The sequence below is a fragment of the Chiloscyllium punctatum genome, chromosome 3 (genome assembly GCF_047496795.1).
Source record: "Chiloscyllium punctatum isolate Juve2018m chromosome 3, sChiPun1.3, whole genome shotgun sequence".
Taxonomy (NCBI): domain Eukaryota; kingdom Metazoa; phylum Chordata; class Chondrichthyes; order Orectolobiformes; family Hemiscylliidae; genus Chiloscyllium; species Chiloscyllium punctatum.
This window is the reverse complement of record NC_092741.1, coordinates 35,036,570-35,054,406: the sequence shown is the minus strand read 5'-3', so window position 1 is coordinate 35,054,406 and position 17,837 is coordinate 35,036,570. Positions and strand designations below refer to the sequence as shown.

The 17,837-nt window shown below is 38.9% G+C and overlaps 1 protein-coding gene across 2 annotated transcripts in view; it reads left to right on the top strand.

Moving 5' to 3' along the window:
* ttl (tubulin tyrosine ligase) overlaps nucleotides 1-16,181 on the top strand; it is a 45,844-nt gene extending 29,663 nt beyond the window's left edge. Inside the window, exons 5-8 of one of the 2 annotated variants that reach the window (XR_011953358.1) lie at nucleotides 1,059-1,328; nucleotides 9,747-9,890; nucleotides 11,336-11,460; nucleotides 12,480-12,593. Coding sequence is in view for 1 of the 2 variants with exons in the window: in XM_072551393.1 (XP_072407494.1) it covers nucleotides 1,059-1,328; nucleotides 9,747-9,890; nucleotides 12,480-12,600 (535 nt within the window). In the remaining variant the exon portion in view is untranslated. Of the gene's footprint in view, nucleotides 1-1,058; nucleotides 1,329-9,746; nucleotides 9,891-11,335; nucleotides 11,461-12,479 lie in introns of both variants that reach the window. The other variant, XM_072551393.1, reaches the window with a different exon arrangement.
* Nucleotides 16,182-17,837: the final 1,656 nt, after the last annotated feature.

Genomic DNA, 17,837 nt, shown 5'->3' with positions numbered 1-17,837 from the left:
CGATGTAGTCTCCTCTGTGTGAGTGAGACACATGCAGACTGGTGACCACTTTGCAGAGTACTTCTGTTCAGTCTGCAGCATCGGCCTGAGCTTTGGTTTGCTTGTTTTTGTTTCATTTTTGCTTCCATTCAAACCTTTCTGTCCTTGGTCTGCAATAGCCTTTCATTAAAACTTGGTGTAGGTTGAAGCAACAGCACCTTGTGTGAAATTTCTAACATTTCTATCTGTTTTCAGTAATGCTGATCTATTGATGACTCTCCACTGTTCCGCATCACTTTTTTTTTGTTTCGCTTTAGTTTTTCAGCATCCAGAATGTTTTTCTACAATAATGTAGAAAGGACGTGACTGTAGCTATAGCCACACAAAAACTGTACAGCAAAACAGATCTTGTTTTGGAATTATTTTAGACTGTTATTCTCAGCCTTTAAAGTCTTAATTAGCTATTTGGGTCCTGAGGCAGTAGTGAAAAAGGGGGACACGTCCAGAATGTGTAAGCTTTCTTCAAGCTGACACAACTGAAGTGTATGAACCTTTCAACCATAAGCAGCAATTTGTAGTTGCATCTTTACACTTAAAACTTTTGTTCTACGTTAATCAGATAAACATTGATACAGTGCCAAAAAGGAGAGATAGGGAGGTGGTGGTGGGGGGGGGGGGGGGGGGAGGAGGAATGTCATCAAATTATTCCAGGACACTATTCAAAGAAGAGCATGTAAGCTTTCTCAATTGTCCAGGCTAATAGTTATCTTCAATCAATGTCAGTAAAATAAATGATCTGTTATTTTGATGCAGCTCATGGGACCTTTCTGTGTACAAAATTGGTTGGCACAATACAACCCTTCAAAGTATTCCATTGGCTGGAACATACTTTTGTGATTAGGTCATGGAAGTTGCTGTATAAAATCTTCTTTCTGAAGAGGTTGAAGACTGGTAAAACAATAGATTGACATGCATTAGAGTGGCATTGTCAGATAAGAATGGTGGGTAGCTTGTTTTGTATTACAGGCCTCTACTCTGATAAAATAACTTACTGTATGTTTCTTTCTTTGTACTTCCAGAAGCTGGGTACTACTTGATCACCAGTATAATATTTACCTCTACAAAGAAGGTGTATTGAGGACTTCCTCTGATCCATACAATAGCACTGATTTTCAAGACAAAACCAGTCATCTGACAAATCATTGTATTCAGAAAGAATACTCCAAGAATTATGGGAAATATGAAGAAGGCAATGAAATGTTCTTTGAAGATTTCAATCAGTATTTAATGAACACACACAATGTTAACTTGGAAAACAGTATTTTACCACAAATCAAGCAAATCATAAGGTGCATTTTGAACTGTTTTGAATTTCTGTTTTGACTTATATTTGGGCTCATTTATCTTTATTTAATTGTTCTATTGATTTTAAATTAATAACTAGTGTATATTCTCTGCAGGAAGACTAGAGGTAGGGGCACTGGGCTGTTTATTGTTGCACTGTAGTTATTGTTTGTCATTGGTTGTAAGCAGGTTTTCCTGCCCCCTGTTGTTTTTGGCACAACTTCCTGAGCTCAGTTTGTTCATTGAGAAAATATTCAGAGATGGCTGGTTATGATAAATTGCTTTTTCTGTTTAGTAGCTGGTTGCAAATTACACGTCCATCACACCAGGCACTGATGCACTGGAGAAGTTTTTAAATATCTCAGATAGAATTTAATTCATTTTAGACAACTCCCAAGTAAAGCTATCTCCATTTTTGAATGTGATGAGTAATTGCACTGCTCACTGTGTATCTACATCATACAGACTGTAAGATCTCTGGCTTGTTACATGATCACTGCTAAATCATCTCCTAAGAACTGCTCGCATCTTCAGTTTAAATAAAGTCATGCTGGGCCATTCATTTTCTGCAATACTAACCCTAAAAATGTATCAATTATTTGTCTTAGAAGCTAATAACTCACTGAAGTTATCAATTTAACACTTACTGATTGCCAATAAGTTTTTTTTGTTTTGAAATTGTCAAATTTGCTGGAAATTGTAAGTAAGATTCTTCTACCATGTCTTCAATTCCCAGCAGTATGTCAGATATAATATGGACTCAGAAATGGAAGTAACAGCATATTTCTCCCCTACATCATTAATGAGCTGTTTGTGCTTTTGTTGGATGAAAACAAGTTTTGATGCTCCTAACAGTCAGTCATTCTTATTGTTATTATGTTCATTGTCAAGGTTGAGTTGTGAAGAAATGGTCATTTGGCATAGGCACTAGTGAAAGATGCTTGCTCAATGACTTTAGTATAGGAAGTATTTGAGCAGCAAGAGGTAATGGGAAAAATAAAATCTTTATCAATTTCCTGTAACTATCAGATTAATAAATTTAGAACATGAGGTAATTCTTAATACAGGTTTGCATAGTTAATCTTTTGAGGGAGGAATATTTCCTTCTTGACTGTAACGTTGGGATGAAGAATGATTATCTAGCCTGTCAAAGTTTCTGAGTACATGGGCAAGAGTAGTTTATCAATATGATTTTGCTTCCCTTGGACTATAAAGCTTATATTATGAGCATAGAAATTTCAGCACAGATGCCCCCAGTGTTAGTTCTTCAGTTGGAATTCTCTATTCCAAACCTTTTTATTTATTCTTCTACAGTGTGTGGCCATTGCTGGCAAGACCAGTATTTGTTACAGATCCCTAAATGTTCTTGAGATGGTGATCAGTTGCCTTTTTGAACTGCTGCAGTCCACAGGATGTAGATGCACCCACAATATGATTAGAAAGGGAGCTCCAGGGTTTTGACCCAGACACAGTGAAGGAGTTGTGATATTGTTGCAAGTCAAGGTGATGTATGGCTTAGAGGGAACTTGCAGGTGATAGTGTTCCCATGCATCAAGGGCAATGAAAGATCCTCTGGGATATGCAGGAATACAGAGTTGAGGTTAAAAACAGATCAACCACAATCTTAATTTTGCCAGAGCTGCACCTGTTGTTTGACTGCATGATGGCTGTGGAGCTGCGGATGGACTCCCTTTGGAGCTTTCGCGATGCTGAGGAGGTCGTGGATAGCACGTTTAGTGAGTTGGTCACACCACAGGTTAGGATTGCTGAGGGAAACAGTGAATGGGTGACCAAAAGACAGAAAAAGAGTAGAAAGGCTGTGCTGGTGTTTCCTGCGGTCATCTCCCTCCAAAACAGATATACCGTTTTGGATATTGTTGGGGGAGATGGCTCACCAGGGGAGGGCAACAGTTGTCAAGATCATGGCACCATGGTGGGCACTGCTGTTCAGAAGGGCGGGAAAAAGACTCGTAGGGCCATAGATATAGGGGATTCTATTGTGAGGGGAGGAGATAAGCGGAGCTGTGGCCGAAAATGGGATTCCCAGATGGTATGTTGCCTCCCAGGTGTTTGGGTCAGGGATGTCACCGATCGGCTACAGAGCATTCTTAAAGGGGAGGGTGAACAGCCAGTTGTCTTGGTGCATATAGGCACCAATGATATGAGTAGAAAGCGAGATGAGGTCCTGAAAGCAGAATTCGGGGAGCTAGGAGAGAACTTAAAGGGGAGGACCTCAAAGGTAGTGATTTTGGGATTACTACCAGTGCCACGTGCTAGCCAGTGTAGAAATGAAAAAATAAGCAGGATGAACACGTGGCTTGAGAGATGGTGTAGGAGGGAGGGGTTCAGATTTGTTGGACATTGGGACCGTGGGATTATTACAAAAGGGACAGTTTACATCTGAACCAGACTGGAACCAATGTCCTTGGGGGAGTTTTTGCTACTGCTGTTGGGGAGATTTTAAACTAATGTGGCAGGAGACTGGGAACCAGAAGAGAAAACCAGTAGGCAGTGAGGTGGAGACAGTAAGAATTATAAAGGTAACATTAATGAAGGGAAGAATAGGCAGAGAGCAGATGAGCGCAAAAGAACTGGTAGCCTGAAATGCATCTACTTTAATGCAAGGAGTATAGTGTGTAAGGCAGATGAATTTAGGGCTTGGATTGGTGCCTGGGAGTATGGGATTACTGCCGTCACAGAGACTTGGTTGAAGGAAGGGCATGCTGATTGGCAACCTAAATGTTCCAGGTTCTAAACGCTTCAGACAGGACAGGGAGGGAAGTAAGAGGGGGTGGAGTTGCATTTCTGGTCAGGGATGATATCACGGCTGTGCTAGAGGACACTATGGCGGTCTTGGGTAGTGAGATAGAGCTGAGAAGTAAGAAGGGTGCGGTTACATTGTTGGGGCTGTATTACAGGCTTCCCAACAATGAGCGTGAGGTAGAAGAACAAATAGGTAAACAGATTATGAATAAATGTAGAGGCAATAGGATAGTGGTGATGGGACATTTTTAATTTTCCCAACGTTGACTGGGATACACTTAGCGTCAGAGGTCTGGATGGGATAGAATTTGTACAAAGCATCCAGGAGAGTTTTCTAGAGCAGTTTGTCAATAATCCGATGAGGGAAGGGGACATATTGGACCTGGTACTGGGGAATGAGCCAGGACAAGTGGTAGAAGTTGCGGTGGAGGATTTCTTTGGGAACAGTGACCACAATTCTGTAAGTTTTAGAATACTTGTAGATAAAGAAGAGAGTGGTCCTCGGGGAAGAGTACTAAACTGGGCCAAAGCCAATTGTATCAAAATTAGGCAGGAGCTGGGAAATATGGATTGGACACAGCTATTTGAAGGGAAGTCCACATTTGAGATGTGGGAGGCTTTCAAAGATAGGTTAAATATAGTGCAGGATAGGCATGTTCCGTTGAAGGCAAAGGATAGGAAGGGCAAGATTTATGAACTGTGGATGACAGGAGAAATTGTACGACTAGTCAAGAGGAAAAGGGAAACGTACATAAGGTCTAGACAGCTAAGAACAGAATGGGTCCTGGAGGAATATCTGAAGAGTAGGACAAATCTTAAACAAGGAATCAAGCGGGCTAAAAGAGGTCATGAAATAGCTTTAGCAAGCAGAATTAAGGAAAATCCCAAAGCATTTTATTCATATATAAGAAGCAGATGGGTAACTAGAGAAAGGATTGGTCTACTAAAAGATAATGGAGGAAGGCTGTGTGCGGAACCTGAGAATGATGCAAAGTAATCATTCAGAATCTCACCCAGTGTTCACTGAGGAGAGGAACACGATGAATCTTGAGGTTAGAGATAGAAGTTTGATTAGTCTGGATCACGTTGGCATAAGTAGGGAAAATGTGTTGGGTAGGCTAGAGGTTATTAAGGTGGACAAATCCCCAGGACCGGATGGGATCTATCCCAGGTTGTTGAGGAAGGCGAGAGAGGAAATAGCTGACAGATATCTTTGTGGCATCCTTAAATACAGGCTAGGTGCCGGAGGACTGGAGGGTTGCTCATCTTGTCCCCCTGTACAAGGGTAGTAGGGATATTCCGGGTAACTACAGACCAGTGATGGTGGGGAAGTTGCTGGAGAGGGTACTAAGAGATAAACTCAATCTTTTCTAAATATAAATGGATCCTATCAGTGATAGGCAACATGGTTTTGTGCGGGGGAGATTGTGCCTTACCAACTTAAGAGTTCTTTGAGGAAGTGACCAAGTTATTAGATGAAGGAAGGGCTGTTGATGTCATGTACATGGACTTTAGTAAGGCATTTGACAAGGTTCCCCATTGTAGACTAATGGAGAACGTGAAGTCACATGGTGTGCAGGGTGTTCTAGCTAGGTGGATAAAGGACTGGTTGAGAAACAGGAGACAGTAGTAGTAGTTGAAGGGAGTTTCTTGAAATGGAGAAAGGTGACCAGTGGTGTTCCACAGGGTTCAGTATTGGGGCCACTGTTGTTTTGTAATATACATAAATGATCTAGAAGAGACACTGTTGGTATGATCAGCAAGTTTGCAGCTGACACAAAGATTGGTGGAATAGCAGAAAGCATAAGGGACTGTCCAAATACAGGAGGATATAAATAGACTGGAGAGTTGGGTAGAAAAGTGGCAGGTGGCTTTCAATCCAGACAAATGTGAGGTGATGTATTTAGGCAAGTCTAATTCTAGAGCAAATTATACAATGAATGGAAGAGCCTTGCGAAAAGTTGATGGGCAGAGAGATCTGGAAGTGCATTGTACCCTGAAGGTTGCTGTACAGGTGGATAGAGTGGTCAAGAAGGCATATAGTATGCTTGCCTTCATTCGACGGGGTATTGAGTACGAGCTGGCAAGTCATGTTACAATTGTACAAGACATTGGTTCGGCCGCATTTAGAATATTGTGTACAGTTCTGGTCGCCACATTACCAAAAGAATGTGGACGCTTTGGAGACAGTGCAGAGAAGGTTTACGAGGATGTTGCCTAGTATGGAAGGTGCTAGCTATGAAGAGAGGTTGAGTAGGTTAAGTTTATTTTCACTAGAAAAAAGGAGATTGAGGGGGGACCTGATTGAGGTTTACAAAATCGTGAAGGGTATGGACAGGGTGGATAGAGACAAGCTTTTTCCCAGGGTGAAGGATTCAATAACCAGAGGTCATGCTTTCAAGGTGAGGTATGGAAAGTTTAAGGGGGATACACGCAGCTAGTACTTCGCACAGAGGCATTTGGAACGCATTGCCAGCAGAGGTGGTAGAGGCAGGCATGGTAGATTCATTTAAGATGAGTCTGGACAGATACTTGAGTAGGTGGGGAGCAGAAGGTTATAAATGCTTAGGAATTGACCGACCGGTTTAGACAGTACATTTGGATCGGCTCAGGCTTGAAGGGCCGAAGGATTTTCTTTGTTCTTTGTTCTAATGAATGGTGGTAGCAGGATTCAAGGGCCAAATGTTCCTTTTTTCTTTCTTATATGTTGGCATCTGCTACTCTTGCCCTTCTAGGTGGTGGAGGTTGTGGGTTTGGAAGCTGCTGTCGAAGGATCCTTGGTGAATTGCTGCACTGCATCTTGTAGATTAAATGTGCCACTGCCACTATTGGTGAAGGGAGTGAATGTTGAGGGTGGTGGATGGGATGCCAATTAAGTGGGGCTACTTGGCCCTGGATGGTGTCAAACATCTGGAATGTTTATACCAACAGCTTGTTTAAAAAAAAGCGTTTTGAGGATTTTTGCTCAGTGGCAGTAAAGGAATGACGATGTAGCTCCAAGTCAGGATGATGTGTCTTGGTGGGTGCCTTTCTTGTGCATCTACTTCCCATATCCTTCTAGGTGTCAGAAACTCTAGGTGTCAGTGAAATTGAAGGAGACTGATAAATTTCTGCAGTACATCATGTAGATTGCACTCAATTGTCCTTCCGTTATCCTTTTGTGTTTGCTGTGTCAATACTACTTTGATAAAATATTCCGCATCAATAGAACCCTCAGAGGGAAACATTCTTGATTTTTGTTCTTAAAATGCTTCAATATATCCTCTTGTTACTGATTCACCAATCTGTGGAAACCACTATTTACTTTAATCTCTTAGTTTTCTCTATATGGTGTAATACCCACACATTTCAGGAAAATCCTGTCTACACCTCTTATGCCTGTTTCCTTTTGAACAGGACCACATTGCAGGACCTTCTCAGGGTAGCGTTTTAGGTGCCTAACCAACTTCAGCCACTTCACTAATGACTTTCCTGCCTTCATGAGGAGATTTGCTGCTGATTGCACAATTTTCAGTGCCATAAGTGACTCTTCAAAAACTGAATCTGTCCATGTCTAAATGCAAAGTCCATAGCTGGGCTGAGAAATGACAAGTGAGCTTTGCACCATGTAAGTGCCAGTCAATGACCCCCTCTAGTAAGAAATGATTTAACCATCACCATTTGACATTCTATGGCATTACTGTTGTTGACCACAAACACATCTTGGGAGAGAAAGAAACCATTGTAATATTTTGAATCTGATATGACTTTTCTTTGGAACTAGCAATGTAATCTGATGGAATTCATTCCACTTGGCTGGATGAGTGAAGCTCCTATAAGTCCTGAGAGCGCAATCGGGCAATTCGGCCCATCGAGTCTGCTCCACCATTTAGTGAGTGATCTGATCACCCTAAACTCAATTTTCTTGTCTTTCTGCAATGACGCTTGATTAAGAATACTATCAAGTATCTTGAACCCATCCGGGGCAAAACAGCCCCTTTGACAGTCAACAATGAGCAATGGCAGCAGGGTCTACTATCTACTCGATGCAGTACAGTAATTCACCAAGGCTCCTTCAACAGTACCTTACAAACCCGTGACTTCTACCACTTAGAAGGACAGGAATAGCTGATGCAAGGTATACTACCACCTACAAGTTCCCTTTTAAAGGCTTGCAGCACCCTGACTTGGAACTGTATTGCCATTTCTTCACTGTTGCTGGGCCTAAATTCTGAAACTTTCTTCCTAACAACATTGTTTGCCACTACAACCTGAAGACTGCAGTGGTTCAGGAATGCTGTTCACTGCCCACTGTAGGGAAATTGGGATGGGCAGTAAAGGCTGGCCAAACCAGCATTGCTCAAATTCCACGAACAGATTTTTTTACAAAGTTCAGAACTACATTGTAGTGTGGTCTATCCAGAGTTTGATATAGGTTTAGCTTCTACTTTTCTCCTTTTAGAAATAAATCTCCGTGCTTGTTTTTTTAAAAATGGCTTATAACCTGTGTTGCAACATTGAGAAAGTGATGTATTTTTACACAGTCATTTTTGCAACTTTTCAGTTGCACCTTCCAAGTAGTGTGAAACTTCTATTCTGCCTACCAGAATTTACCTCATTCGTCTGTTTTGAATGTAATTTTGCAACGATTTGCCCATTTTTGTAAGTTTATTGATATCCACCTTTAACTTGTCATAGTTCTCTTTGTTAATGACTATCCCATGCAATTTGCTGTCATCCACAAAATTAGAAATTTTCAATGTCAAAGTCCAAATTGTTGATGGAAATTATGGACAGCCGTGGATGCAGCACTGATCCTTGTGGAGCAGCACAGCTCACTGTCTGCCATTTTGAATAATTTTGCTTTGCTCCCATTCTCCTCGTCCTCTAATGAAAGCAGCAAGAAACCTATTCTTCCACTTGTCCCCTGACACCACAAATACTGACCTGATTAACTAGTTTATTATGGGACATTATTATTAAAGGCATTTTGAAAATCCAGATAAATTGAATTAACTGCATTACAGTTTAAACTCTGAACAACTTGCCACTGATGTGGTTGGTAACTTCACCCACCTGCATTTCTTTTCTGGTGGTATATGGTGTGATTGGATATGGCCATTTTAGTTGTGTGCATTCCTAGAGATATCACTACATGCCTCTCTGGCTTGAACTATCCTCTCTTATGTGTCTACAATTGGTTGATCCTCTAAACACACTAACATTCCACTCCAATTGGAAGAGGAATTTCTTATCCAATTTATTGGATTTATTACTTTGTTAGATTAGCCTTGCTACTCACAAGACCTTTCCTCCATTTCCAATATTTTTATAATTGTCAAATGGAAGTGTTCATAAGAAGTGGAAATATCGATTTTACTTTAATGCTGCGTGTTTCTCTATGTGGTTTTCAGCATTGCCCTGAGTATTAACCTTGAATTTTTTGAAGAGTCCAGTGCTACCCTGCAAGGTTAGCAACCCTAGAACTGGATAAGAACTTGCCAAATTAACTATATATGGGTGGGAAAACTAAAGAATGTAAAATGTGAGATTAACAAGTCAAATGGGCTCTTTGATAGCTTTTAAAAATTCATCTGTTTTCTAGTTTTCATTCTTGATTGATTTTGATGAATTTTTTTAACTTGTGAAACCTTCAACTCTTGTCTTTGTTTTATCTTTAGAAACTGCCTTATGTGTATAGAACCTGCAATTGGCACTAAGCTGCTTCCATACCATAGCTTTCAACTGTTTGGGTTTGATTTTATGGTTGATGAAGATCTCAAGGTCTGGCTAATTGAAGTGAATGGAGCTCCTGCCTGTGCTCAGTAAGTTTGCTGCTTGTTGATGCTAGATACTGTGGCATGGCTTAATTCTATTGTACTTATGGATATTTCAGTATCGAGCTTTGAATAATTAAGAAGTCATTTTCTAGGTTATTCTAAAGAAACCTTAATACTCTAAAGCACTTCAAGATAAATGTTTTAATTCTTTAATTCTGATAAATGGACTTTTTTTTTTCCTTTATTATTTCCTGCGATATGCGTGTCATTGGCAAGGTCAGTGTATTTTGTCCATCCCTAGTTGCCCTTAAATTGCTGGATTGTTTGAGTAGTAGAATCAACCACATTACTGTGCATCTGGATTCACATGCAGGCTCAATGGGTTTTACAACCATTATAGTTGACATGGTAACCATTTACTGAGATTGACTTTCAATTCCAGATCTTATTTATTTAAATTTCAGCAGTTGTCAAGTTAGGATTTGACCTCATGTCCTAGAGCATCAGTCTGGACCTCTGCATTACTAGTCCAGTGATATTAACTACTACAGCATTTTCTCCTCCATTCCATTATGCTAATAGAATTGGATAAGGAGGGTTAGGAAGAGTTTCCAAGGAGGATAAACTATGGGGCTTTATGATCTGTTTCTGTGCTGTAGTTTGTGTGGTCCTTTTGCCAAATGTATTTTTGAAAACAAGGTTCATGATATGCCCTAAATCATCCAATTAAAAAAAACTAAATTTTGTTTCTGCCAATTTTTTTCCACACTGGTGACGCTGTTGTGACACATTTTCCTCCGGTGTGCCATGCATGTTGAAATTAAAAGCCTGTTATTAATAAAATTTAATAAGGTTATAGCGTGAAGTTCAAGAAGAAATGTGAGAAATGTTATTAGTATTTACAGAATAGAAATAGGATATTTGATCCAAAAGATCAATCCTGATGTTTACACTCCTTACAAACCTACTACCACCTTTCTTCATCTCACAATTGATTCTCCCTTTTCAGAAGATGATCACAAGCCCATTGTAAACAGTCACTAGTAGTAATTTGATTTGAAATTCCCATGCAGGCTTTACAGTGAAAAAATATATAAGAGCCAGGGCAAATAGCCCAGGTTTGTGTGATCCCGGGTACCTTATTTTACTGTCCTTGAAATCCAGGAGCAATCTTGGCAGAGTAAGACCAGCAATCGGTACTTTAAACTTTCTATGTAACTCTTTGGATGTGCACACATCAGGACTTCCTCCAGTTCTTAACCTGTGTTGTAAACATAAGTTGAGTTGGATTTCCTTTGCCCAAGGGTCACTTCTCACGATGTAAAATTCCCCCTTTTTTTTCAGCACCTGATGGCTTCTAAGTATTTAGTTAGGGCAAATGATCCTTGGAATGTATCATATAGAATATTTCTTTCTTTAGCTATGCTGAAAGATTTTAAATCTAGAATTTACTCAACTAGAGTGACAGCTTTTCACATTGTCAATTACAGAGTGCGCGAATAGTGTTGATTGATTGACCTGTGCCATGTGTTCTGAATGATCAGTTAGATGGGTTCCAATCCAAGCATGATGAAAGAAATCAAACCACGCATGATCTTCGACAGACTGCTGATTGGTGAATGTCACCCTCTGATAAATAGCATTGTTTGTAGATGTACTGTACTGAACTGCTTATCTCTCTGCCTCATCCTGAGGTTTGAATACAGCCAGACAGTTAAGTTTATTCTATGTAGAAAGAAGGGAATTTGTACTGCATAGTACCTTTCATGCCCTCAGGAGATGCTAAAGTGTTTTATGGCCAATCAGTAATTTTAAAATGTAGTCACTGTTAATATAGAGCTTAATATGCTAACTTTCAGCAACTAACTTTAACCCTTTGTGTATTGTGTCTACCAGGAAATAATCTATTGAAATGGATGCACAAAGCATGATTTCCTGGGTGGATAGTTTTTGCTTTTGGAGGAAAGCGATACTTATCCATGTCGTCTCACTTTGTGCCATGGTAGTGTTAGTTTTCACATGATATTCCAAATCAGATTTTTTTTTCTTCTTGAAAGGCTAAGTGGACCTTTTTTTCTTACAAATGAAATATCAGGTTTGGGGTTCACTGCAAGCTTTGTGAAGCCCAGGTTTTGTGAGACTCCCCATCAGGCCATTCTACAGCTATTACTGCATTGAATCTAATCACCAACCCAAGTTATACTGTTCTATCATAGTATCTGAAGCAATCTGATGTAGACATTGAATTAGTAGTGTGACTATACCCATACTACTAATGATGAGTTAATTCCTCTGTTTCATCATGCTTATATAATCAGTGCAATTTTATAAAACAATGATGGGGAATATGAACAACTAATTTGACAAACTGTTTCAAGCACAACAAACATTATGCAGATAATTAACTTTTCTGTAGGTCAATAAAATGTTGGCCATGCTCAGTGCATCAATCGGCATCTGGGGGAGACGGTTAATGTTTGAGTCAATGACTCTCTCGCTACAGATGCTGTCCATCCTGATTATTTTCAGTATTTTGTGTTTATTTCATATTTGCTATATCTGCAACATTTTGTTTTGGTAACTGTAATTAGGTTATGAAATATTTTATATTAAACCATGTTTTGCTATTTTCAGGAAACTCTATGCTGAACTTTGTCAAGGCATAGTAGATGTAGCCATTTCCTCAGTCTTCCCATTAAGTGACTCACCGCAGAAACCGAGCCAACAATCTGTCTTCATTAAATTGGGAAGTTAATAGAATTTTACTGCTCGCTCTTCCACTTCACTACATTTCATAATCTGATTAGCTGTATGTATCAGTATCAGCTGAACACTGTGAATCATGTATACAAACTCAATCCATAGTCCTTAGAAGTCTATTAAAAGACCATCGCATCCATGGTGAAGAATAATTATGAAAACTGTGGAACTATTAAGATTGGTTACTTCTATAAATCAACAGCTTACTTAATGTACAGCATTAAGATGCCTTTTGGAAAATTACAATCATACCATGACAATGGGAGTTGCTGTAAACTGATACATGTCGCTTTAAACTCTGCAGAAATGCTGCAAGAATATGCTCTGTTTATTATGAATGGATAGCAGGGATTGTGCATCATGGTTATGCGACTAGAAGTACTGATCTGCATCCTGAAAAGGTTATTAAAGTATTGAACGGTACCTTGACTTGATTAAAATTTTGGCACTATCCTTAAAATGTGTAGCAAACTTTCATAATCTGCTGTATTCTGCAAATATCACTTGTGTAATGGTGCATAAAGATGGATATCACTGTGACCTGGTACAAACCAACTCACTGTATATTTCATACCATGTAACTAGTATGTTTACCAGTTGTGAACGCTAAGTGCTTCAGAAACCAAGAAAGAAAGCGATCATGAGCTGCTTTCGTTCTGATTATATACTCAGAGCTTCTTTTTGATATATAACTGATGTTATGGATGTGAAGAAAGCAAAGGATTCTGCTTATTGTTTTTATTATATTTGCAAACACTTAATCCTCTGAGAGGAGTTTTTGGGGTGGAGCAAACCAATAGTATTTTAAAAATGCTAATTTTATGAAGGGTAAAGAATCACTTCCTTTTGCATTTTTTTTCTTAGTTGGGATTGTGTTGGGAGCTGTGCAGAATGAAATGCATTATTACAAACAAAAAACAGAAATTGCTGGAAAAGCTCAGCAGGTCTGGCAGCATCCATGGAGAGAAATCAAGAGTTAATGTTTCGGGTCCAGTGACCCTTCCTCAGATCCAGTTTTTATGCACTATTAAAAAGTTTTCATTCTGTTTGCAGTCCATATGCGGCCTGAATAGAGCTATGAGCATTAATATGACAGATTGGAAAATGGTAGCATGCACTAAATGCATTTTGTCTTGACTCACATTATATATGTACATCACCGAAATTGTCCTCCTGAAATTTGCTTTTCTGATTTTTGTTCTGTAAGTTGAGATACTGATTATTATATGTTTTTCAATTTATTTCCCTGCCAGTTCACCATCTGAATAGTTATCTTGCTGCAATTATTTCATTTTATGGTTACCTGCCAAATGCATGATTTTTTTTTAAAAATAGATTAAATATTTTGTTCTTATATTTATCATTCTATTTCATAACTGAGAGATTCAGTGCACTGAGGAAGGAGGTATGTTACTATTTAATGTGTTAACTATGTGGGACAAACTGGTTGTTTTCCCCATGGTATTTGTCGAGTGCTGTTCCATTTTTAAAGGTGTTTTTCTCCCAGAATACTTGCTAGCTTCTGGAGAGTGCACTGTAGTGTTATCCTTCACCACTCATCACAGGCAGATTATTGTGATGACATGTTGCTATTAGTGCATGTTTCTCCATATCTAACTTCAAAACAATATCATGAAAATAAACAGAATTGCTGATTATCTCGTCTTTTTTTTATCACCCTAATTGTTAATTATTCTTAATACTTGAAGTAACAGCCAAGTCACCCTGATCCTATAAGAATGTTGTTGCAACAAAATGCATAAATATCAAACAGTTAAGGAACTGAGAATGATCACAATGCAAGATTTGCATCCATTCAGACTTCTAACAGAACTTAATTTCACCAAAATTTATAAATTTTATAGATTATAATTTCAATACAAGCTTATATACAATTCCACTTGAATTTTGTTGCGAATTCTATAATATTCAACATGTCTTCACACATCATGTTTCACTCCTGGGTGACTCTATACAGTTATGATGTCTCAATATTAACAGCTGAGCTGTGAATAGGTCTGGAGTCTGTTTGCAATTTGATTTGTATGCAAGTCAGAACACTATGCAGGACAATGTACTGCAGCCACTTGTCAATATAGGAATTGGTTAAATGTCAAGGCTTTAAAAATAACACCCCTGTATTGGATGGTGTTCGTAAGTATAAGCATGAAAGTTCATAACTTGGGGACCCTTTGTACTTAAGCTATATGCCAACGTGGAATGTATACTCTAACGACAAGATATTTCAAATTGAAAATTTTAGTGCAATTGAAATAAACTTTTCACTATACACCAGTTTCTACTGCGTTATGAGACTACATTTTTGTTCCCAAAAGTTATACTTTAATCAATTTTTTAAAGAACTATAATTAATATCCACTTGAACATTATAGAATTTACAATAAAATTCAACTTCTATATAGCATCTTCCATTCAATATTGATTAGCGGGCAACCTGTTCTTTTTCTGTTCCATGAGCCAAGAACATATGCTACTTTACACATTCACTATTATCCTGAGTCAGCTAACTATGTAGATCCAAGTTAGAATTTTCCTGGTATGTATAACTGAAATAAATTGAGATATGTATAAACATTTGCCTTGATTTGTACCCATGTAGACATTCTTTTGACTCTGCAACTCCAAGGAGCAAACCTTCCATTTCCCCAGCTGTGCCTTATGCCACCTAATATCTGATGTCTGGAACTCCCCCCTCTAAATTGCTCCACAACCTTTTAATATGGTCTTTTCAACCTATCTTTTTCTCACCTGGTTTTGTATCTCCTTGCAAATTTTGTTTAATGAAATCCTGTAAAGTGAGTTGGGATGTTTTATTACATTAAAGGTGCTAACATGAATGTATGTCATCAAGCCCAAATTTAACAATACTCCAATGCAATACAACAGTTTGTAGAAATGATCACTAACAGCCCCATAGTGAAGGGAGGAACATATCCCTCCTGGTGCAGATGATTGAATATGATTGAAAAACCGAATATACCTAGTATTTACTGTATAGCACAAAATTTCATTTAACAGCTAGTACAGCAGTAGCTAAATTTTCAAAGTTCTCATGGATGAAAAAGTGAAAAATTACAAAAGGTCATAATACCCACTGAAATAGTGTCAACAGTTTCTGGTGCCAAACATACCTTGTCAGTGGAAAAGCTCAGCAGATGTGGAGAGAAATTAGTTAATGTTTTTGGTTGAGTGATCCTTCCTCTCTACAGCTGCTGCTAGACCTGCTGAGCTTTTCCAGCAATTTGTTTGTTTCTGATTTACAGCATCTGCAGTTCTTTTGGTTTTTATGACCTGAATGTATGTTTGAAAATAAATATTTGTTCTTAGAGAATGGAAAACTAACTCTCAGATTAAGGTGGGCAAGGAGACAATAGTCGTCAAATATCATGAGGAATTGTTCCATGGCCATTAGCTAAAAGGTTTCAGACAATTGATTGGTAAATAGAAAATGATCTATCCCCTAACTTGGCAATTCAGTTAGGTTGCTCCTGTAAACCATGACCAAAAAAGTGTAGGTCATGGCGAACATTAGCCATTAAATTCAAATGAACAAAATTCTAACCTGTTGTTCTTTTATAATTGAAAAATGTTGACATTTTGAAGTTTATGACCGTTACAATAACAGGAAAACTCAGGGATATCTAACTGGATTTTAAATAACTTGAGTGGTTTGCCCTCCACTACATTGCTTGGTAGATTATTTTAAATGTTTTTCATTGGGTAAGAATGTTTCTCCAATACGTATACTAAATTAACCCTGATTTATAACTTATGCCCTATTCCCACCTTTTTACCATAATTTAAAGTTTTTTTTAATATAACACTTATCCTGATGCTTCCTATTCTTATTTCTTTCACTGGGTCCACCCTGTAGGTTCCAATACAGGTTAGAATCATCGAATCCCTACAGTGTGGAAACAGGCCATTTAGCCCAACAAGTCCACACCGACCCTCTGAAGAGTAACCCACCCAGATCAATTCTGCTACCCTATTACTCTACATTTACCCCTGACTAATGCACCTAACCTACGTATCCCTGAACACTATGGGCAATTTAACTCGGCCAGTTCACCTTATGATTTCTCAACTGCTTTCTTATAGTGTGCAAGCTTTAAGAAGACTAATATTGTTTCATTGTTTCTCCCTTCTATGCTGAATGTATACGAATCTTATCAATTTAAAAAAAGGATAGTGAAATTTGCAGATTGTCAGCAAAATAGAAATTGCTGGCAAAACTCAGCAGGTCTGGCAGCATCTGCAGGGAGAAAGCAGAGTTAACATTTCACGGCTGGTGTCTCTTAATTGGAACTGCTGCCAGGCCTGCTGAATTCCACCAGCAATTTCTGCTTTTGTTTCAGATCTCCAGGATCTCTGGTTCACTCTTTATTTGAAACAAAAATAGAAATCGCTGGAAAACTCAGTAGATCTGGCAGCATTTGTGCAGAGATATCATTTAACATTTTCAGTCCAGCGACACTTCCTCCAGAACTTATGGTAGCTGGGAAAATGTCTGTTTATATACAGAAAATAGGGTTGGGGGAGGCAATAAGGAGTAAACAATAGGTGGTGTTTTACCCCCCCCCCCCCCCCCCAAGAGAGAAGAGCAGTTAGACAGACAGAGGGGATAACAATCTGGCTAGGAGGGTGAATGGCTGTTAATGGGGTCTGTTGGTGGCTAATAATGGGTAGTGTGTAACAGTAGGCAACGTGATAACAAGGCCTGGTGTGTGGGGGGTTAGGGTGAGCACATGGGAGAGCTCAAGCCCTAAAGATATTGAACTATAGAGTCTGGAAAACTGCAGGGTCCAAGTGGAAAATGAGGTGCTGTTCCTCCTGCTTGTGCTGAGCTTTGCTGGACCATTGCAGCAAGTCTGAGACAGAGATCCTGGCCAGAGAACAGGGTGGTGTGTTGAAGTAGCAGGCAATTGGAAGTGTTATGATGGTGTAAGGGGTACTGTACCTTTTAAGAGAGAGTTGAAAAGCTAGCAAGGATTTCAAGAGGCAGAGAGTCCAGAACAGCTAGCATTGGTTAGGCTACGACGAGACAAAAACGAATTCAAATTCGGCCAATCGGTCTAAATTATGCCACAAGATACCAAATTCCAATCAAGTTTGAATTTGGTATTTTGACAGTATTAAAACCAATAAAGTGATCTGATGTTTTGGGATATAAGTTTTTTTTTTCTGGTTTTAACTGTTGAGAGAGAACCG